General features: G+C 32.6%; 3 protein-coding genes across 7 annotated transcripts in view; all 3 read right to left on the bottom strand.

Annotated features, from left to right (window-relative positions):
• Nucleotides 1-1,788: 1,788 nt before the first annotated feature.
• Nucleotides 1,789-7,694, bottom strand: LOC100244334 (uncharacterized). 4 transcript variants are annotated; one of them, XM_010651501.3, is made up of 3 exons: nucleotides 7,529-7,693; nucleotides 5,580-5,660; nucleotides 1,789-5,476 (listed from the first exon to the last, which is right to left on the bottom strand). In XM_010651501.3, the coding sequence occupies exon 3, from the start codon at nucleotides 5,472-5,474 to the stop codon at nucleotides 2,340-2,342; it is 3,135 nt and encodes a 1,044-aa protein (XP_010649803.1). In that variant the 5' UTR covers nucleotides 5,475-5,476; nucleotides 5,580-5,660; nucleotides 7,529-7,693; the 3' UTR covers nucleotides 1,789-2,339. The 4 variants fall into 4 exon arrangements, with proteins under 4 accessions (XP_010649803.1, XP_010649800.1, XP_010649802.1 ...); XM_010651498.3 differs by having other exon boundaries at nucleotides 1,789-5,660; nucleotides 7,529-7,694; XM_010651500.3 differs by having other exon boundaries at nucleotides 1,789-5,676.
• Nucleotides 7,695-15,267: 7,573 nt separating this feature from the next.
• Nucleotides 15,268-17,452, bottom strand: LOC100249490 (pentatricopeptide repeat-containing protein At2g36980, mitochondrial). Its single transcript, XM_002276899.4, has one exon. The coding sequence runs from the start codon at nucleotides 17,156-17,158 to the stop codon at nucleotides 15,287-15,289; it is 1,872 nt and encodes a 623-aa protein (XP_002276935.1). The 5' UTR covers nucleotides 17,159-17,452; the 3' UTR covers nucleotides 15,268-15,286.
• Nucleotides 17,453-19,841: 2,389 nt separating this feature from the next.
• Nucleotides 19,842-23,951, bottom strand: part of LOC100242676 (bifunctional 3-dehydroquinate dehydratase/shikimate dehydrogenase, chloroplastic) — a 31,796-nt gene continuing 27,686 nt past the window's right edge. For both annotated transcript variants that reach the window (XM_002277359.5, XM_010651497.3), the window contains exons 10-11: nucleotides 20,109-20,271; nucleotides 19,842-20,018 (exon numbers count right to left, since the gene is read on the bottom strand). In XM_002277359.5, coding sequence (XP_002277395.2) covers nucleotides 19,975-20,018; nucleotides 20,109-20,271 — 207 coding nt within the window. In that variant the 3' untranslated portion in view covers nucleotides 19,842-19,974. The remainder of the gene's footprint in view (nucleotides 20,019-20,108; nucleotides 20,272-23,951) is intronic.

The raw sequence follows: 23,951 nt of genomic DNA, 5'->3' as shown, positions 1-23,951 counted from the left end.
CTTATTTAGAAATTGTTTTTAAAATAGCTTTTTGTTTTCTAATAAAAAATATAGAAAACACATTTAATAATAAAAAAACTGTTTTCTATTATCAAAATTATAAAATAAATCAAATAACATTTTTTAATTGTTTTATGTTATTTTCATTTGTTTTTTTTATGATTGTTTTAAAAAATAATTATATAAATATGTAGAATGATTAAAATTAAAATATTAAATATAATAATTATTTTAAAAATATATTTTAAAATATTAAAAACATTTTAGGTTTATAAATAGACTTTTATTCTATAAAAACCAAAAACAATTTTCACAAACCGTTTTTAAAAACTATTTTTCAAAATTATTTTTGAAAATAATTATCAAACAGACCCTAAAATATTTTTTAAAAACATATTTTAGTTGTTTTTAATTATTTATTTTATTTTATGAGAATTGTTTTAAAAAATAATAAAATAAATATAAAAAATTATTTAAAAATTAAATACTACATATAAAATTTATTTAAAAAAAATGTGAAAATATAAGAAATAAGTTCAAAACATTTCAAATTTTCAAATAGACTTTTATCGAAAACTATAGGCAAAAAAAAATAAAAAAATCATGTTTTCTTTTTAAAACAATTTTCGAAAACATTACCAAATAAATAAAGGAGTTTTGGGTCAAAATGACCTATTTATTAAAAAAAAAAATATAAGATCTAACTATTTTTTGAAACTTATGTTCAAATTAACCTCTTTGGTGTCATGTCATTAAAAAAATATTTTTTTTCATCATTTTAGTTAAAACCTTAATTGACGACCGTGGCTTCATATTTAAAATTTTTATCTTTATAGAAATAATAGTATACTTTTAAACCACAATTGCTAAATGAGATTTCAATTATAATTTTTTTTTACTTTCAAATTTAATTAAAAACTATTAAATTACAATTTATTATTGAAATTAAAAATATATAGTTTAATAATAAATTATTTATATTTAAATTATTATTATAAATTTGTCATAATACAAATAAATTAATATCTTAAAAAATGAAAAATTAAATATATTAAATTAATAAATTATATAATTTTATATATTATTTATATGTTATATAAGTTTATTATTTTAAGATTATTAATTTATTAATAAATAAAATATTCATATCTTTTATTCTTAAGTTTAAATATAAATAATTTATTATTTAAATATATTTTTTAAATTTCAATTATAAATTATAATTTAATAATTTTTAATTAAATTTTAAATTAAAAAAAAAAAAAAAACTAAAGTCTCAATTAGCAATTGCGGCTTTATTGCCAACTGAGGTAAAAAAAAATATTTTTTAATGATATGATACTTACATGACAAAAGAGATCAATTTAAACATAAATTTCAAAAAGTGGTTAGATCTTATATTTTTTTTTACTAAATGGACCATTTTGACCCAAAACTGTAGATATAGAATAACTTGTTTCCGAGCCGCCTCCTCCCAGTCCCAATTAGGTTTGTGGGTGATGGGTGCAGTGGTTCTGGACCTTCTGGTATTAACTTGGAAGGTTTTAACAATATGACGGTTTGAATGCCAAAACATTATGAACCTGAGGTGTGATCAAATTGCAGCAATGCCCAAATTGAGGCCTTATCATCCAAGATACCCGCGTAAAAGGCTAGTCAGGACTCCAGCGGAGCATCGCTCTTGCAACACAGGACATACCAACTACAGATTGGACCTGTCATTGTCAAAGCAAGCGTTTAGAAACAAGGGGGAATGGGGAGAGGCTTTCATTTCCAAGACAATTGCAGTTCTGCAAAGGAATGAACCTAACATCAACTTAAACTGCAACATAAAACATGCGGCTTGCCGATATGATATTCCTTACATCAAAATGAGGAAGCTAATAAACAGTGTATCTCCAGATAATCTGAAATTCAATACTGGGAGAAAAAGGGGGAATTTGCCTAATCATTTGTTGGCTAATACCACCAGCCCCACTAGCAATGTGTAGCCCGAGCGGCTAAAACTGCATAGCTAACTCGGAAAGGAAAAAAGAATGCAACAAAAAACCAGCACAGCCACTTTTATGTCCCGATGATGCCAAACCCCAGAGCAAAACCCCTTCTGGAAGAACCTACGTGCAGTACTCCATTCATGCACATTCCCAAGAGCAACTTCAAGAAACATAGTTGATGCAGCACTGATTCAAACCTCACTTGGCTCAGCTACCCAGACATATTGCTGACACTTGAGCATCTTTTCCCAAAATACGTCAAACATTTTCAGACATTCTAGGCATACTCCTTTGGAATGAATGTGGAGGATTATCGTATGGGAGAAGACTTCTCATTTTGCCACTTCAGTTTGAACAAAATAAAAGAATTGGCAATGATGCAGGATCAAGCTCTAAGTTTCCTTTCAAGGCACCATCTCTCTCTTCCGTCAGATGGAAAGCAGGAATTTGATGAGAGAACCTAAGCAATTCAACCCGAGGAATCTTCATACTGAAAGGTAATCTTCCTTCTACTTGAGACTTGAAAACTGCATTGTAACCCTCCACTCGCTCTAAAAGCAAAACTTCAATCCACAAATCATTTTCATCTAGAACTTCAACTATGTCATATTCACAGTTCTCCAAGTCAGAACATGTCATTTCAGCATTCCAGTTCTTGTACAATGCCCAAACCTCACCTTTCCTAGGAAAGATGGCATATTCATTCTTCTTGTCAGTAAGTTCTGCTCTTAACTGATGAGAAAAGGAAGCAGCACTAGTATAGGTCTGGGGCTTACCCTTCTTAATCTTAAATCTCCCACACGTGGTCAACATCTTTTTGTCAAGCCACTGAATCATGTCATTTGGAGGTGAGCAGGCTTCAAGCCAAGTTACGTGCAATTTGAAATCTGGATCAGAATCAATTTTCTTAATCTGACAATAGTACTTTGGCAAACCATCCTCATCACTGTACAAGGCCCAAATCTGACCAACTTGAAACTTTTCTGGGGATTTCTCAGCATCAAAGTTGCAGAAGTCTGGCTCAGGAATTTCATAAGCTTCTGGAGTTGAAGCTACTACAGAAGCTGGATCACTACTATGGTCTTTGAGAATATCATCAGGATTGCCATTCTCCGGGTCTAAATGGGTCTCATTATCAACCTGAAACATAGATGAACCTCCTTCTGACCCTGTCATGGGCTTCACATTCTCTTCTGTAGACTTAGAAACAGAACCATTAGAATTTGCATTACTAGCCTCCATCTTCAAATCTTCTTCAGGAACAGGAATTTCTTCAACGTTGGCAGGCAGAGACGCAGGGTCAAGTTCAAGAGACCCTCTTGGAACATCTTGCCTTTCCTCACCAGTCAGTTTAAAAGAAGGAATCCTGTGGGAGAACCTAAGTAGTTCACTTGGTGGGATCAAGATTGAATCAATTCCTTGCTTCAGTATTCGACAAAAAAGACAGGCAAAACCTTTTAACTTACTCAAGTACACAACTGATATTCCAACATTCTCATCATATTCTGACAAGACTTCCACATATTCAAACTCATACTTCCTATGACTCTCTGGGTCTGAGCTCCATTTTATATCCCAGTTCTTAAAAAGGGCCCAGGTCTCTCCTTTTCTTGGATGTATCTTGTAAGCATCTCTACTGCGGTCCTTTTCCCAAGAAACTAAATGAGAGAACATAAGACGATCTCCAGTGTTTTCGGACTTCCCACGTTTGAAATTACCACAAGAATATGGCAAATCTTCACTAACCCATTCAATTTCAGCCTCATCACTAGGGTCAGGCTCCAACCAGGTTATCCGCAGCTTGAACCCAGTAGAGAAAACTTTCCTGATCTGAGCATAGAATCTCGGCATTGCATCCACAGTATCATAGACAGCCCATGTCTGCCCAACTGTAAAACATTCTTCTTTCCTATCCTTGTCAAAGTCATTAAAATCTGGATCGGGGTATTCATAGAACTCTGGATCTTTTGCAGCTTTGGGGGTTGAACTTGAAGGAAAATCATTATCAGCTTCAGGACTTCTCTTACATGCATCATCCGTCACTGTTTCCTTTCCATTGTCTTTCTTAGTCTCTTTGGTTCCATTAGGCAAGCTCTCATCAAAAGAGCCAGTTCCTTTTTGCCCCGAGTCCTTCTTATCTTCTTCTACATCAGCAGCTGCACCAGCCTGCTTATTGATTTTGCATATGTTTTCTTTCAATGATACATCCTCGCTCTTCTCTTCATTGGCAGAGGATGATCCGTTCCCTTTTGCTCTTTTTCGAGGACTCATTAAGTTGTCATCATCACTTACATTTTCACTGTAGGAAACATGTTGTTTATGCCGATTAGATCGCCGGGGGTACTGCTCTGCATAACGTCCATAATTCTGTTTAGCTGGGAGATCATCATCCTCTTCCATAACTAATTCTTCAGTGTCAGAGCTGCTTCCAGTGTCGCAACTTTCACTGGATTCCACTTCCTGCTTCTTTCTTTTCTTACCGTTCACCTTTCCTGGGGATTTAGCTTCGTTAGATCCCCCTCCTTTATCAACCTTCATATCCACATTCACATATTTCTCATTGGTTTTAGACCCACCACCAATCTCAGAAGTGCATCCAGTCTTTGAGAATGACTCCATTCTTGACTTCTCACCACCAAATTTTCCTTGAAATCCCACATTGGAAGCAGGTTTCTGAAAAGTACTCTGTGGACCCACTTTATGAGCATCCTGATTAGGGACTGGCTTCTGTTGGGGGAATGCAGGCTGACTCCAACTGGTTCCTTGTGCTGTACTTTGAGTATTCATGTCATAGGCAATGAAGGTCTTGCCACAGCTTTGACAACGCAATGATCGGTTGACGATTTCTCTATAATACTGGTATCTTACAGCACAGAAAGGACATACAGTCCAGAATGTCAGGCGGCCATTGGAAGAACCTGATGAAGCCTGCTGTTGTGGCCGCTGGTGTTGGGCATTCACACCTGCATATGTTGTAGCAGCATTGTTCATAGAACTGTTTTGAACCCCAGATTGTCTTCCAAAATTCACATTCTTATTTGCACGCGGTTGGGTCTGATGTGCTGCTTTAGGTTTCATGCAAGCTTTACGTCTCATGTCATGCAAGGACCGTTTTTCCCGGTCCAAAAGAACTCTTTGTGCTTCCCCAATCAGCTTAAAGGCAGCTTCAGCACCAGAAAACTTGTTTTTGTCTGGGTGAAGTAGGAGAGCAAGCTTCCGGTATTGCTTCTTGATTGATGCCTCATCTGCCGTTTGCTCAATTTGAAGGACACCATACCAGTCAATCTCATTCCCAATCAATTTGTGTTCCGCAGAGCAGTGTACATCACACACAGTGAGCATCTGGGAAATATTTTCCAGATCAGGATAGAGTTGTTGGGCTTTAATTGCAATCTTCCGAGCCCCCACAAAATCCTTGTTTTGCATCTTCTTTTCAGCAAGCCCCTTGGCCCTGACAGCCTCTTCTTTATTGCAGTCCATCTCTGATCCAGAATCCAAAGAACCAGACTCAACTCACCGCAATTAAGTTCATAAGATGCAAAATGCTACTTTAGTGCCTCATTCTTAGTTGATATGCTAACATACCCAAGAAAAATGCATAGCCTGTAAAGACCCTTAGAAAATTTCCATCGACTCAAGATTTTGACCTCCACCTCCAAATCAACCCTGAAAATACACCAGACTATACAATTGAAATTGAGGGATGAGAGAGTGAGGGGTGGGGGGGAGAGGATGTTGAATAATATTTGTGTACATAAGCACATGCATCTATGTGTTTATCCAGAGGCGCTACATGATACATAAGTTATGTGATCCCATGAAAAATCATAATCTGCATCTATGAGAAGTTTTCATTGCACACATGTGCGCCAGAAATTAAACTTTCAATGCAAAGATAATAATAAACTTACAATTCAGGACGAACATCTCAAGAAAAAAAATGAAAAAAGAAAATGAATATCCCTGTTCCTTTAGCTCAAGGATGCAATAACTGTGAGAATGATCAGCCAGTGGTGCTGCAGTGCCAGTCAAATGTAGAAATTAAGGAACCATTATGTTCCACAGAAGAGAGAGAGATAGTAATAACAACAACAATAGCAGTGATAATAACAATAAGGAATGATCCTGACAATCTATATGTGATTCACACACAATAAAACATAATCTAATGCCAGTGCAACAAGTAAGGTAAATAAGAATAACTTCACCTCCCAAAAAAATATTGGCAATCCATTACACATTTCTTTTCCAACTGTAACAAATTCCAACACTATTTCAACACTGCAGTCTTTCTATCAAGGTCCTCAAGTAGTCTACATAAGCCTAGATCCATCATAACTCTATTTGTAATCACTGCTAAAATGTAATCCTGTTGGCAAAGCTATTTTTATATGATATCCAGAATGATCACATTACAACACCCAACTAAGAACGCAGGCCCCATGAGTTCATAAGCTAATAGACCAATAACCCCACGAAATAACTCATCACCCTCAAAGCAGCTCTCTTTCACTCACAAAAAATTGTGAGTATGAGGCCTATAGGAAACAAGGAAAATATAAAATAACATCAGCTCATAACTATTCTAAATCACTTGTTAGGAAAATATAAAATAATGGGGAAAAAGTATAGTTTAAAATCATTGCATTGCGAAACTATCACAACAAGGAAAAGATTCCATTGAAGCTCCCTTCCTTTAAGAAGAAAGATTTCCCCAAAACAAAAAAAAAAAAAGAAATCTCGGCATAAAAAAGGTAAATTTTAGCATAAAGAGACTTTTCTTGCAAGGCCAACTGAAACAAACATGACAATTTTCCCAAACTTTGCCTTATTAAAACAAATAAACCAATTCACTCAGTTTTGCTAATAGAAACTGCTTCCAGGGAGCAAAAATAACACTCTGTGAGTGTATCCATGGAAATGTTACCCCATAGCTTGATAAAACCTAGCATAAGTCTCCAAATACTTCTCTGGAAATAGTTTAAAAATAAAATAAAAACTAAAAACTAAAAAATAGAAATAAAATATAACTAAAAAAAACCATCAGTCTTTTCAATGGGTAAAACTTTCCTGCAAAACAAGCGGAACCTAGACAATCATTTGCCCCGGAAACTTCATATTAAAGTACTTTCAGTCAAGATCATAAAATTTCATATATTGACACACCTACTCGAAATGCAACCATTAATTGGAGGAGAACAATAACTGATGATAAACACAACCAACTTAATGAGTAAGAAATAGATACCCTTAACCCTAAGTATATCCACATTTGGGCAAAACCAAACTCAAACCTGCACTCGAAATACTCCAAAAACAAAATTTACCAGTCATTGGAAGTGACATAAACACACCAACGCAGAACAATGCTACTGACGAAATTTACAGAACATAAAACACAACAAAATTTTCGATAGAAATGTATAGTAACAAGGTTCATCAAGTCAAACATAAGCCTCGAATAATCTGAAGAGAAAAACCCTAGAAATAATCGGATCAATTAAAGCTAAAAGGGTTTAGGGGATAGTAATTACCTTAGTAATACTGAATAAATTAGAGTTAGGCAGCTGTTTGTTTCGCGAGAAAACAAGAAGAGAGAAAGAGAGGGAAATCTCGGAAGAGGGAAAGAATCCGCACAGCGGGAACAAGAATTGAGGAGTAGAGAAGCCCTTCGGTTTCGTTTATTTTCTCGCTGTGCCCCTCTCATTTTGTGTTGGGGTTGAGGATTTTTGTAAATAACTGAAAGTTCAGGGGTTTTTAGCTTGTTTTATTTCCGAGTTTGCCCTTGCTTTTTATGAATTTTACGAACTCAGCCTGAAAATTTTTTTGCGGGCTCTAATTGCATTTTCTGCATGGGGTGTAACTCGAATGAGTTGGGTTGAACTCAGGTGAGTTGGGTTGAACTTCCAAGGTCATTTATCCAAACCTCATTCAACCTAATTTTTCAACACTAGGTTTTCTAACCTGAATTCAATTTGAATTTACGAGTCTTGTTGAAAATCAACTCGAACTTTTCGATACTAGTAATGACTTTTATTTTTATTTTGATAAAGGGGTAAAAATGTCTTTGTGTTCTTCATATATGCTCATTCCTAAGAAACCTTAACTCAAGACATGTTTGGTAAAAACTGTTTTTGAAAACAATTCTGAAAAATAGTTTTTGATGTTTTGTATCTGTTTAGAAACCTAAAATATTTTTAACATATTTATAATATTTTTAAAAATATTTTAAAAATAATTTTTATATGCAGTGTTTTACTTTTAATCATTCTAAATGTATATATAATTATTTTTTAAAATAATCCTTAAAAAATAAATAAAAACAACATAAAACAACTAAAAGATCTTATATGAAAATAATATATTTTCTGTTCTTTTAAGAGCATAAAATAATTTTTGGTTTGAGTTTTCTAAATTTTTTTCCGTTTTCGATAACAAAAAGTTGTTTTAAAAAATAGTTACTAAATAGGCCTCAAGTCTCCATTCTTTCATTTTTCTCATTTAACTTTTTTCTATGAAACATAAGAAAATGATAATAAAGGCAAGCATAAAGAAATGGAAAATAAAAGGTTACTACACTTGTAAAACATTTCTATTTCTATCCAAAAATACCCCTGTAAATAAGTTAATTTCCTTTTATAATGTGGTTGGAAGATATCTTTCCATCTACTACCTTTCCATCATATGACTTTTTCATTACCTTTAAGTGGTCTTCAATGTCTTTTTTTTTTTCTTGTAAAAAATTAAATTTTTTTCATAAGGTGGAAGATGTTTTTTCAAATACTGCCTCCCCATTATAATGTCTGATTTTCTATGTTGACCATTACCAAAACTAAGTATCTTTCATATCTTTCCCTTTTTATAAGCTTTTGTTCTCCTACTATAATGGTGGTCGTTGCCTTCTTCTATGTAGTCTTTCGTGTCTCTCTTTTTTTGTGCAAAAGATATTTGTTTTATCCTTACAAAATGGTGGTAGTCTTTATCGTGCAAGCCCTCACTCTCTTTATCCCCACTTTAGCAATGGTGAAAACTCTTAACCTCTAGGATTTCAATCGATTTGATGCTTTGAAAATAAAGGGCAAAAAATCATAAATTTTCATCATTTGCTTGTCATTGCATATTTTTGTTTGATTTTTTTGTTATGTTGGAAACAAAATGATTCAAGGTTTTGGTTTCTTAGTTGTATGATAGTTCTAGGGAGATAAATGGAGGTTTTAGTGTTGACAGGTTCCAAATAGAACTCGATTACTTAATACTCAAACTACTATCGGTTTTATACCGAACTTATTATTATTTTTATATTCTTTAACTTTCATTACACTTTTTTTTATTGGTGTTTCATTTAATTGCTTTTATTTTTAGATTTTTTTTCTTAGGTGGTGATTTTGTTATGTTCAAAGTACAAGTTTGTGATTTACGAAAGGAGGTACACATTAGATTTTAGAAGGTGATTTTAACACCCTCATATCACGAACTCAACATCATACTCCAACCAATTGTAAAGATCAATATCTAGGGCTTGAATTTGGTTTTTAAAGCTTCAATGATGCATAAGTTGCATGTGTGAATGATATGATTTCGAAAGAGTGAGGCAGATTTCATCATTCTTATGTTGGGCTTTGCTCTTTTAATACTACGTTCATTGAAACAAATGAACGATGATTATTATTTTTTTACAAATAGTAATTCGTTTAATTATGTTTGATGTGTTTCATGTTTTTATTTTGAAACAAAAAATTGAAACTAATTAATGAAATATATCTTTAATAAGGTATTTTAAATTTGAAATAGAAAAATTATATGAAACAAATGGTAAACTTAGAAGAGTATAAATAGTTTCTCCAAGGAAATAAATTTTTTAATGGGACCTTTTCAGACCAAAAAAACATAATATAGAAAAACTACACTCAAATAGCTTCTATCATAGTTATCTTCCCAAATAAATAAGTTTTAAAGAAAAAGTATATGAATTTGGTAGATTAAGGGGGTGTTTGCAAAAACTAAATACTTATTACTCAATGACTTAAGTTGATTTTAAGTTAAATTATACTTAAGTAGTTAACTTAGAACTTATTACTTAATTCTTAAGTTAAATATTAAGGTTGTATGATAAAATTAATTTAAAATTTATTTTAAATCATTAAATCAATATATTTATCATCATAAATTATAAGTATGACAAATGAGGTTATGTAACAATGGAGATATGGAGTAATAAAAAAGATCATGGAGGTAACAAGAGAAAATATGGATGAAAAAGTAAAATAAAGATGTGAACTTAATAATAAGTTAATTATTTTTACTTATTACTTAAAGTTGTTTTTGACTTTAAGTTATATTATTAAGTTAATTTACAAAACATACTTAATTTACTTAATAACTTAAATTATGTTATTAAATTACTTTAAGTTATTAAGTTGGTTTACCAAATACCTGCTAAGAATTATTGTGGTAGAACAAATAATGTATTTATATACATAAAACAATATAATATATTTTATTTATTTTGTAGAGGGATTTAGAAAATATGAGTTATATGGAAAGTTATAAATTAAAGAGATGTAAGAGAATATAAAAAGTAGGTAAAACTTAATACTTTTTAATTAAAGACTTAAGTTAACTTTAAATTAAATTATACTTATATTGTTAATTTAAAACTTATTACATAATTATTACTTTAAAATTATTAAATTTGTTTTGATAAAATTAACTAAAAAACTTATTCTAAATCACAAATTGACATATTTAACATATAAATTATAACTAACAATTACCTTATTAATATAAAGGAATAATTTTAAAAAAAATGCACATTAAGTATTATAAATACATAAAATTTTATAAAATAATTACAAAATATTTATTATAAAAGATGAAATAATATTTTACTACTAAATAAATACACAACAAATTATTTTAAAATTAATATTAAAAAAATCAAACAACATTTATATTGCAACTTACAAAAAATGAGAAATAGAATGTGACTTCTTAATGAAGAGGTAGTGGTTCATAAAGTTAATCTTGAAGCCAAGGAGAGTTAATGCAACAATGAAAGTGGAACAATTGAGTTGAGTAACAATAAAGGTTATGGAATAACAAATGAAATCTTGAAGGTAATTAGAATAAATAGGGGTAAAAAGATAAAATGAAAAAATGTATTTAAAAATAAGTTAATTATTTTTACTTATTATTTAAAGTTGTTTTTAACTTTAAGTCATACTATTAAGTTATTTTACTAAACATACTTAATTTACTTGGTAAAAATAATTACTAAAACTTTGTATGTTTTTTTTCCTTATAAATTATATTTTAACAACGTTTACACGAGAGATAAAGATAATTTTAATATTTTTAAAATAAGTAACAATCCCTTTGCCAAATTGACTTAGGAACAAAATATTAACATTTTAACTTTCTAGAAAATGTTATTTACAAGTGTTTAGATTTTTTAGTTTCTAATTCATTCTCCATTTTTGTAATTTTTTTCTCAAACCTTAACTTTTTCTTTTTAATTCCCTTTCTTATCATACATAAATTGCATATTAGTTTCTATCATATTGAATACTGAAATTACACAAGGTCGAGTGAATTATTTTTTACCATATTCAATAAAATAATTTAAATTAAATTAGAAATGAAAGTCGTTAGTAATGTTCTATTATTTTAATTTTTTTCCTAAACATTATATTGTAACAATGTTTATATTAGAGATAAGAATAGTTTAATTAAGACTTTTTAGAGTAAAATTTTATCTTATGAATTGGGATAAAGATAATAAAGTAACAAATAGAATCTTTTGGTGAAGAACTTCTTATTTATTTTAAAATAATGAAATAAATAATAATTTTGCTTGATTTGACCCATCTAATATTCATTAATATTTTATTCTAAATCGTTATTTGTAATGACCTAAAAATTATTTTAAAAATCTTATTCATACGTAACAAAAACAAATTGTTTTTGAAAGTCAAATATTTGTGAAAATACCCATGCAAGCTACTAATTTGGAAAACACAATACCTATATCATAATTACCTTCACATTTTCTATTTATTTTTTCTTGTAACCCTCAATAATCATTACCCACTTAAAAAATTATTCTTCCCTAAATCTATTTTTTTCTCTAATATTTGCTGTCTTTACTTGTATTTTTTCATTTGTATTTTCCATAAATTTACTCTAAGTTTAATGATTTATTTTCCCTTGAATTTACGTGTCATTTTTTTAATTATATTTATATTAATTTTTTTATAAACCAAATAAATTATACATGCACAAATGATTATGTTTTTTATTTATCTATTTTTTTTTTATTAATTTCCTACTATTGCCTCATTTTTCTTCTTTTTTACCTTATGTGTTTCGATTGTTTATTTAATTAGTTGCCAACAAATTTCTTCTTTTTCGTAGATGCATATTACTTTGATATTGATAAAATTTGGAATATGAACTTTGTAGAATTTGGTCAAGTTTTTTGGTCCATTTCTTTTGTTGGTTATACAAACATTAACATATGGTTAATTAGTTAATCCCAAAGCCTACGCATTAACACATATCACACACATACCCCACATGCATAACATACTACTAGTATATTTAACAACATAGAAAAGAGGTTAAAAGTAATTTAGGTCCTCAAAAACTTTTATTATACAAAACATAAAAAACCAATTTTCAAAAACTATTCTCAACAATTGTTTTTAAAAAATTGTTAAAATACTCAAAGTTTCCTCTAATTGTGTTTTTATAATAACAACATGACATCAATGATACTAATGATTTTATCAAGCTTAACGGGTTCTAAGGAATTAACTTAAGTCAAATATCAAGTAATGGACAAATTTAAGTAAATGAAGACTTGAACTCATTGAAGACCTTTAAGAACCTTGTGTAAGAATGGTTTATGGTGCACTGGGGTTAATTTAAAATTTCTATGCCCTTAATCCTTTTAAACTTACCCATATTATGCTTTCTCAAAAATGGATGAATCCATGTTTTATACAGAACTTTGGCTAAAATCTTTTAAAAATCTTGTTTAAAAGGTTCATAGATTGTTTTAGGAAGCTTACACGTTGTTCCTGATATTGATTTAGTCCTAAAACTTGCAAAATCTTCAAAATGGTCAAGTTATAAGGGAATTGGTTGAGTTGCTTATGCTCAACTAGTCGAGAGGGTAAAAAACACCTCAATTTGATAGAAGGATATTTTAACTAGTTAAGGCATAACTTTGATAGGTTAAGGATTGATCAAGTCCCTAATACCCTAATGGTCACTTGTCAAAGCATTTAATACTAAATAATTAGTGAATTGAGTCAACTAGTTACTCAATTAATCAAACTTAAATTGTGAGCCTAATAATTGTTTTAAGTTTCCCTCGTATAAATATGAGCTCCAAATTACATTATGAAAATAGAAAACTTTTGTATCCATTTCTCACCTACCCAAAGAATTCTCATTGAGTGTCTCGAGCACATTCAATCCAAAACTTTCAAATCATTTAGTGCATCTTGATCTAATCCTAGATTCCATTATATATTTTGAGTCAATCTTGCTTACTAGGATTGTTATCGAATCTTCGATATTTCATTTGAGAAACTTCAAGCATTCACTAGAAGATGCGCAGAGGATTGAATAGAATTATAATATCATCATATGAAGTGAATGCTTTGATTAAAGTTCTGGATTAATTGAAGCTTGAGGAGAGTAGATATAAGTCAGAAATTGGCTAAACTACTGTGAAACAATACTTACATCATTCTTTTTATGCTCTCTATTTACATTAATTATTAATTTACATGCTTATCGTTCTTTTTCTTAATTAATTTCATTTATTAAAGTTTAATTTTTGTAAAAATTAAATATCACCCAATTCATCCCCTCATCTTAGGTCATTAACCTAGGTTGGATTAGTTAGACTTCACAATGCCCATTATTGTCTTTGTTAAATCAATTAGGTGAACCTTATGTTACAACTTGCTCAAAATAACCCTCATTTAAGCTTATATAGAGAAGTAGGAAGCTTCTTGAATCATCTAGAGTTACCTACACTAGCGAAGGAGTATAGAAAGATAGAAAAGTCTGGAGACTTTCACACATCCCTACACAAGGATGAAAGACAAAGGAAAGGTGTGGAGAAATGTGAAGAGTTCTAGAGACATCTTAGACTTACTTTTATACATAGGATTTATATAGGATATTCTAGATAAGTGGGAAACCTTTTGAGGGTTCTAGAGACTTCTTAAGGTGCCTATAAATAGAGGATGACCTCATTTGGCCAAGACATCAAACACTTGAGAGTCTTCTAAGCTTTGTAAAGTATTTTAGTGCAATATAAGTTCCATTTTTCTAAACTCTCTTAAGTATTGGCCCTTTTGTTGTTCCTAGCGTGTTACATGCATTGCTTAGCAAAGGAAGTCGAGTTCAAGGAAAGAAAGGTAAGCTAAGTTCAAGGAATGACTAACTTATTAGCATAAAAAGCTAAGTTCGAGGAAAAACTGATTTAGCAATATCAAGTGGTTTGAGTTGTTTAAGTGCTGTATGTGAGCTTAGGAAAGGTTTAAGTCCATGACACTTAGGTCTCTACTCTCATTTCCTCTTGAGGTCACTCATTTGACCTCGTCTTAGGTCTAAGAGATTCTTGTGAACTTGTTCAATGCTTCATGAGATATTCTCATTTATATTTCCTTGTCTGGATTTACTAAGCTAGCTTAGGTTTTGGCTATGTTCGCCTTTTACACTACCTCTCATATGACCCAAATCCATCAAGTGATTCGTCTTATTGACATGAACTAGCTTATATTTGATATCTTGTGATCATACAAAGACCTGTCTTATTTTGGGAATTTGCCTTTCTTTACCATTATGTTAAGAGTGGTCCAAGAACCAGTGGGCATTCAAGCACCGTTTAGGCCTCTCAAGTGCTCCCAGCACTCACACTTAGCAGGCCGTAACAATTTGGCCTTAAGACCAGTTTTTTGTGGTTTGGGCTCGCTTTTGGGCCTATTCTTGACCTAAGCATTTGTAGTAGGCTTGGATGCAATTTTCTTCCTGAGCCTGCCCCACCTTCTCTGGTAAGATTTCTAAAATTGCGCATCTTCAACAACTACAACATCAGTCCCCCTGGTGAGGAGCTAAGGCCAAGCTTGCTCATTTATTGTGAAATTGGCCAGACCTGAATAGTCATTTTATTCTTTCAGCTGCAACTGAGAACAGCATGTTATAACCAACATGTCATACTGTCATAGTAGGGATAATCACAGTTGACAGAAGTTAAATGCCCTTCTATCTCCTCAATTCTTGAAACCAGAAAAGAATGGATTTCTCATTTCAAATTTGAGGAAGTTTAGTATCTTACACAACTCTTCCATGTAGGGATGTGAATGGTTCCCGGCTACAAAAACTGTCACCTTATTTCTTACCTCAATCCAGCTACAACCGGGCATTTTCTTCACCCCATGATCTGTCATTGTCTTCCTAACCATTTCTGCTTCCTTCCACTGGCCACTCACACAATACAGGTTGGATAGCAAAACATAGCTCATCTCTTTTTGAGGTTCAAAAACCTTTAAATATTCCCCCAAATTTGCCCCCATCCTAACCTCACTATGTGCAAAACATGCTCCTAGTAAAGCCTCAGGCAAACTGGTCTCTGCACGACCTGTTCTCGAATATTCATCAACCAACTCTCTTGCTTGTGCCAAGTATCCACCCCGGCCAAGCAAATCCACCATGCACACCACATGCTCTGTTTCTTGGGAGAGCCCATAAACTGAAACCATTGATTCAAAAAGAGCCTGACCTTTCTCTATGAGCCCTGAGTGGCTGCAAGTCATCAGCAGGCCAATAAAAGTCACCTTATCTGGTTTCATACCAGATGCCACCATTTCTTCATAAAGCTCTAGAGCTTGGGTGGCATGTCCATGCATCCCTAATCCAAATAACATTGCATTCCAAGAAACCAAATCCTTCCCGAGAATCTCTTTAAATGCAGTGTTTGATCCTTGTATGTCTCCACACTTGGCATACATGTTCACTAAGCCATTTCCAACATCGACATAAGCATGAAAACCATAGTGGATTATGCTGCCATGGATCATTTTACCATGCCCTAGTGTTGCCAAGCTAGAACATGCATGTAGAACAGCCCCAAATGTAAAATCATCTGGTTGGATGTGATTTTCCATCATCTTGACAAAGAAGCTAAGAGCTTGTTCCCCATGCCCATTTCTTGCATACCCAGTGATCATAGATGTCCATGAAACCACATTCTTCTCGGGTGCCAGCTGAAATACAAGAAAGGCTTCATGGGTATCTCCTATTTTCATATGGGCATCAATCATTGCATTCCAAGATACCTGGGTTAATATTCCTATGGACTCAAACACCTTCATCACATCATCCTTACAGCCTAGTTTCGAATAAAAGCTCAAAATCGAGTTGCTTACCTCCACTGCCTTAACCCAGCCACTTTTAATGATAAATCCATGCATCATGTATCCATACGAAGGCTCTTGCAGTTCACACAATGCATTTACGAGAGCACTAAACGTCCACTGATCCGGCTGGAGTGAATCCTCTCGCATTTTCTTGAACAAACCCAGACACAATTCAACATCCCCACATTGCCCATAGCCAGAAATCATAATATTCCATGCAATTTCCACCTTTTTCGGCATACCATCAAAAACTACACGCGCAACATCAAACAGACCAGAGCTTGTGTAAGCAAATAACAACGAACACCATGATACTTCATTCATAATACTCATCTCTTCAAACACTCTTCTCGCACTGGTAGCACTCAGACATTTCCCATACATATCAATAAGCGAATTGCCAACAGGCAACGAAGACTGGCATCCAGAAACAACAACTTGTGCATGGATTTTCATTCCACGCCGCAGCTCACCCAAGCCAGCACATGCACTCAGCGTCGCAGTGAAGGTGAAGCGGTCAGGCCTGGAGTTGGCGATTCTCATGTGGTGGAAGAGACAGAGAGCTTGCTGGTGAAGACCCAGTTGAGAATAGCTAGCAAGCATGGCGTTCCAAGCTACTGTGTCTTTGTGCGGCATTTCGTCGAACAGTCTGCGGGCAGAGGTAATTCTACCCAATTTCGCTAAAGCTACGATCTTGGACGTAGTTTGGAAGAGATGCGAATGCATGTGCGTAGGTATTTCCAAGATGAAATGCGAAGCAACCCATCAACTTACTTGGTTTAGCAATGCCAATGCTTAGCGTGCATCTCAAAATAATGGCCCCTTTTTGAGCAATACCAAAAGTTCAATATAAATGATTAAATTATTGCGGCGGGAGTGCTGTGTGTACGGATAGTTTTGAACGTTATGTTAACTGTGCTGTGTTTTTTCAATCAAATCAAGAATTCAATTATCAAAATCAAAGAAAGGAATTTAATGGAGGAAAACCTTGTATGTTTTGTAGGGAAATGCAAAAGGAAAGAAAATATGAAAGAAAACTAAAAAAAGGAAAAAAAAAAAAAGAAAAAGAAAATAGATTAAAAATTAATAAATTATTTATATTTATTATTTCAAACTTATTTTATTTATTTTAATTTATCGATATAAAAATTAAATAATTTAAATATACATAAAATTTTAATTAATTTTAATAATATTTGATTTTTTTTTATATTTTTTATAAGACAATTAAAGATAAAAAAATCATTTTCTTTTATATATATTTTTTTCTTTCTTTAATATTTTTCGGAACTAAACACTAGGTTTAGTAGAGGAAGGGAAAACAATTGTTGTTCTATCTTTTCTCCGGTGTGTCCGCTTGCCCCCCTTTTCTCCACCCTTTTGTGCTTCTCCCCTCTTATGTAGGGGATGGGAAGAAGACTTGATCCATTTAATAAATTGACAAGTTTAGTCATTTTTAAAATAATTTAAAAATTCAAATGCTCACTCAATTGATACAAAAAATTTATGAACAAAATTAAGAGCAAAATAACATTATTATTTCTCTTCTAAGAAATACATTTTTATGAATTTTTTCTCGATAAATAAATAGGTTTCAAAGTAAATAAAATTTAATATGTTAGCTTTATTAACAAGTTTATTAATTAAAAAAAATAGTTTTGAACTCAAAAACTAATTTAATTAATATAAAAAATCACAACGAAAATTGGTTTGAAATGGCGATTATTTCTTCTTTATACATAATTATACTTTTATGAGTTTTTTTTTCGCCCGAACTTCAAATCGAATGAGACTTAATGCTTTCAATTTGTTAATAAATCTTGTAATCATTAAATATAATTTAGAACTTAAAAATAGATCCACTCAGTACAAAAAAATAATGGCTCAAACTTAAAAATCTAACTATTTCTTTTTCACCCATAACTAATTTTCTTTTATTTTCTTAATAAAATAATAAAATTTAAATTTTAAATAAGATGGTCAAACAACTACAAATGTGAAAAATTCAAAGTATATATATATATATATATTCATCTTTAAAAAATATTATTATGAAATATTTGATTAAAAGGGATGAAATGATCCACAAATTACGAATTTAATCATTTTCATGTTTTTTTTTTAAAAGCAACTCATTTTTTTTACATAAACGCGTTTCACCATTTCAAATATTTATATATAAGTTTTCAAATAAAATATTATTTTTATAAAAAAATAATAAGAACATTTTTATTCAAATAAGACAAAAACAATGACAAAAGTCAAATTTTAAAATTTGAGTTTTCACTAACCCTTTTAATCAAATATCCCAAGTATCAAATGAAAGCTATTTATAAAACGTAAGAAAGATCTCTCATCTCTTATATAAAGGACACTCATGTTTGTAAAGCCTATAAGAGGCTCCTAGTCTTTTATATAAAGGACACCTTAAGTTAAAAAAAAAAAAAATACATTTCCTTCAAGTTTTTTTTTTTAAATTTAATTTAATTTTTATTTATTCTCTTAAATTTTCCTTATACATTTATAAGAGTTTATATATATTTATCATTATTCTACTTTATAACTTGCATTTCATTTCTTTCTAATTTTATAACAGTATTATCCATTTTTTTTAAAAAGAAACACTTGAAAGAAAACATCCCAAAAAGAGATAGATTGTTGTTTTTAAAAGCATTCTAGTTTTGACACTGTATAAAAGAGACCGAAGAGTTTGCTTTGAGAGCTTAAAGCGATAACCCATAGAGGATTCCAACAAAAAATATTCTTCTTTTCTTATTTTTATTGAAATATGATATTTTTTAAAACTATTTTCAAACCCAGGACGCCTATTATGCCATCGATTGAAAGTTGCTTTTCGAACGGACAACTACAACTTAAATATAAAAGTCATCTTTTTAAAAGAGCCCTTAAAAGACAACTTTAAATGCGTTTCTATTTAAAGTGTTTTAAGTAAAAGTATTTTATTTAAAAATATTTTTAAAAAATCAACTGACAAAAGCTACAAAGGTTTTTCAAAATTTTAAATTCTTAAATTTTATTAAACACCTGTTTTTTTTTTTTCAAAAGCATTTTTTAGGATAAAAACGCTTTCTATAATTATTGCCAAATGAACTCTTAACTTGCAAATTTAGTTAATAACATAAATTAAGCTAAACTGGTTTTAGCTATGTAAACACACACTCTGAACTTCAATCAATTGAAAACAAGGATATCGGAGAGTGAGGAACCTAACCAGGTCGGTCGTAATAAGCTTCACTGCGATTGGCATGAGGCTGGTACCTCTGCTGAAACAGTTCAAATGCCCGAGCCATCAAACGGCAACTCGGCAGATTTCAGTTTGGTCTAAAGCCAATGTAAAGGAACCATTCATACTGGAACATCTTCTGGAGCAATCCTCAAGCCACATGAATTAGAGAAATAAAAATCCAGTTCTAACATTGAGAATGAGTAATAGTACGACAATACAATAACGGGCTTTACAGCTCTCAACAGGACAGCTCTGTATAAGATCCGCACCAGAGATAAGCCAAAAATGGCCTCGTTTATTGCAAATTTGATATGAATTGCTTAAATAGTTCCTTTGGTGCTGCAATAGGGCAGGGACGTGAAGCACGAGTTAGAATAAAGATTATATGGAGTTGTTGGGTTTTTAATAAGCTTGTGGCATGCATCTTACCAGGCAATCCTGTGAACCTCTCAAACTGCTCATATGCCTGCCCAATGAACATCTCCAGCCCGGTAACAATTGTGGCTCCGGACTCTTGTGCTTCCCGCAATAGTCTGGTTATTTTGGGAGTATAAATGGCATCGAAAACAAGGGAGTAATATTTCAGAGCATGCTGCATAAAATGGATAGCCACTTCGTTAAGTCGACATTGGGGAAACACACATTTCTTATTATCAATTCTTTAAAAATATCACATATGAGCTTTTGATTATCAAAAAAACAATACATTCCACATGGAAGAGGAAAATTTACCATCTATATGCCAATGTTTGGAGAAACACATGCAAGTTAAACCAATTACTTGACCTTTACACTAGAATTGATTCCGTTCTTTTTCACATGCTTGTTTGGAATAAGAGGTTAGGAGATTGTGATTAACACTCAAAACCGAAGTTTCTCTCACTTAAGACAAGACTTTTAAATGCATTTTAAGTGTTAATCTACTCTTTTAACTTAAATGTATGCTAAATCCCCAATTGAGGACTTGTGTGTTTATCTAACGAATAATACAGCAAAAAGAGAATAAAACACACAATGTAGACGATTTCCAAGGAAGGAAAGATTTCATGAAGTTGATGGAATCATGTAAGGAAACCTAAAAGTAGTGGGAGCCAAAAAGGAGCAAAAACAACTCAAATCGATGAAAGGAATCAAATGGAAATCAAAAGGAGCAGAGCAACAAAACCAGTGCATGAATTTGGAATTTTGAACCCAAAACCTTCCAAACTGAATTGAAGAAAGCATTACGGGAGGAAACCAATACCTCCTAAATTTTGAAGTAAGGAGGTCCATTTCAGTTTTGCAAAATCAAAATTACTCCCATTTCGGTTTTCAACCAGTGGCTTATTTCAGAATTTAGAAATAAGAAGTGATTTTGAAATCAATGGCCTTGAGTTTGTTTTCATTTCAGAATTCCTAAATCAGACTTTATCTTTGTATTTGCAGGATATCGATTGTTATATTTGTAATAACAATAAGATTACGTCACATGTCTTTTTAGGGTTAGAAAACATATATAAATTCTCATTGTTAGGGTTTTAAGGGGGAATTCTCCATCTATCTATTTGTTCTGCTTAGTTTTTTAAGAATGTTTTAGTTTTCTATTATTTTCTTTTCTATTTCCTTGGCAACCAAACATGGGTAATGAGGAGGAACCCTCCACCATGTTTGGTTGATTATGTTGGATCCAGAGGATGTAGCATGAAGATAAAGAATTTAAAGGAGTTGCATTCGCGGTAAAGTCTTTGATTGGTTTATTTATATTTTTAATGATTCTAACAATCGAATCTACAAAATAGATATGGGTTGTGATCACATAAAGTAGAAATTAAATTAACTCACCTATTTAATTAGTTTAAGAGGTTTGTTTTCCAAAGTAAATATCCAAGTTCTAAATGTGAATTGGTCTTAAGATTCAAATTTGATCTCAAATAGACTTTGATCTTAAACCCTTGATCATACTCTCTCTCTCTACAAATTTAACATTGGATTGTGAAACTCTTTGAATGTTCTCTTTTTGTTTTGTTTAAAATCATTAAATATTTTAGAAAACTTTCATTCACATTTATTTTAGATTAAGATTTTATTTAGATTCAGCAGACAGTTAATCTTTTTAACTTAAATAACTAAACATATTAGTATTGATCTCTGTTAGCTGTATATATCTGTACATACCATAATTTGGTTGTTTCCTTAGGGATAATACCTTCTTAATTTAGGACTTTCAATTGTATATATATATAAGTATTATTCCTCTAATAAAGTATAAGGGAATTGAGAAATACCTTGGTTGAGTTACATGGTATTAGAGCCATTGGCTCAAATTCTAGGTTTGTTCTTGGGTCACAGAATAAAAGTGACCTGGTAGTGTCACTGCCTTCAGAGGGGGAAGCGAGGTGTCAAGATCAGCCGGTACCTGAAGTCCGACGACCTGAAGCTGAACGCATGAAGCTCACGCGCCGGCGCGTGGAGGAGCGTAGCAGCTTCTTTTGACCTCCGACCAATTCCATTGGCGTTGCAATCCCGTTTTCCGGCCAGGGTGATCTCGTTCTTGGACTGTGAGATTCTGCTCTTGGGACGCGTCGACGAAGTTCCTCTTTTCCTTTGACTGATCAGATTTATCAGATTTGTCACCATTGTAACCAAAATTTCTCTCTTCGATCTTTGATCAGCTCCCTTCGCCGGAAAATCTAGACGCCGATCGAGGGATAGCGACGATTCATCGACGATTACGGAATCGCGTAGCTTTCCGGGGAGGAGTGAGGAACACGAAGGAATCCTTCGTTACCCTCGCTGTTGTTACTTCGTCGGAGTAAATCTCGAACCTCCACTACTTTGATGCCGATCCAGTTGAACTGCTCCTCTTAGAAACTGGGTCGATCTGAGTTTCTCACACACTCTTCTTCGCCCACCTTGGCCGCCATGTCAGTAATCCATTTTCCCTCACAACTTTCGGGGTGAGAAAGAGAGGGAGTCAAGGGTTTTATAGTTGCTACGACAAAAATGGGGGAAGAAAAATTATAAGTGACACTTTTGACGCACGCTTTTGACGCCTTTGACACTTTCTTGTAAGAGAGGTACTTGTCTCTTTCCTTCTTCTTGCTGTGGTGAATTGTAATTTCTGGTCTGAGCTGGTGTAAAATTACTTTGGAGATTGAATTTTATTGTCATGGAAGAGAATAAAAAATCTATTGCTGATATAGTGCCTATTGTGTAAAAAATAACTGAATACAAATTAAATGGGTCTAATTATATTGAATGGAGCAAGACTATCAAAATTTATCTGAGAAGTGTTGCTAAAGATGACCACTTGACTGAGGAACCTCCTAATGATAACACTAGAAAACTTTGGATGCAAGATGATGCATGGTTATTTTTGCAGATGAAAAACTCTATTAATAGTGATATTGTTGGTCTGCTGAGTCATTGTGAATTTGTTAAAGAGCTAATGGATTATCTAGATTTTCTTTACTCTGGAAAAGGAAATGTATCTCGGATGTATGATGTATGGAATGCCTTCCATTGTCCTGAGAAGAGAGCTAAATCCCTCATTGCATATTTTATGGACTTCAAGAAGGCATATGAGGAATTGAATGCACTTATGCCTTTCAGTCTGGATGTTAGAGTACAACAAGCTCAACGGGAACAGATGGCTGTTATGAGTTTCTTATCCGGCCTCCCATCTGAGTTTGAGACTGCAAAATCTCAGATTCTTTCTGGTTCTGACATTGGTTCCCTTCAGGAAGTTTTCAATAGAGTTCTACGAATTGAGAATGTCTCGTCTTCTCAACACAACAATGTTCTTGCTGCAAAAGGAGGAAATACAGAAAATACAAGGAGGGTGAATAACAGGGGCGGAAACAGGGCATTTGAAAATTGTGGCAATGATTCAAGTACTATTGTGTGTTTTTACTGCCATGAGGTTGGCCATACCAAGAAGAATTGCAAGAAATTGCAGAATCGAAATCGGAGAATTCAAACTGCCAATGTTGCTACATCTGATACTGCTACATTTTCAAACTCCTCAGACAAGATCGTCACAATGATAGCAGAAGAGTTTGCTAAATATTCACAGTATCAAGAAGCACTGAAAGCATCTACTCCTGTTAGTGCTCTGGCAGAGTTAGGTAAAACATGTCTTGTCTCCTCCTCAAACAAATGGATAATTGATTCAGGTGCCACAGATCATATGACAGGTAATCATAAAACTTTCTCTACCTTCAGAACACATTCTGCTCCTCCTGTTATTGTTGCTGATGGTTCTACCTATGAGATTAAAGGGTCTGGGACTGT

Source organism: Vitis vinifera, chromosome 5, assembly GCF_030704535.1.
Source record: "Vitis vinifera cultivar Pinot Noir 40024 chromosome 5, ASM3070453v1".
Classification (NCBI taxonomy): Eukaryota; Viridiplantae; Streptophyta; class Magnoliopsida; order Vitales; family Vitaceae; genus Vitis; species Vitis vinifera.
The sequence above is the reverse complement of the archived record's forward strand: the minus strand, read 5'-3'. Positions and strand labels throughout refer to the sequence as shown.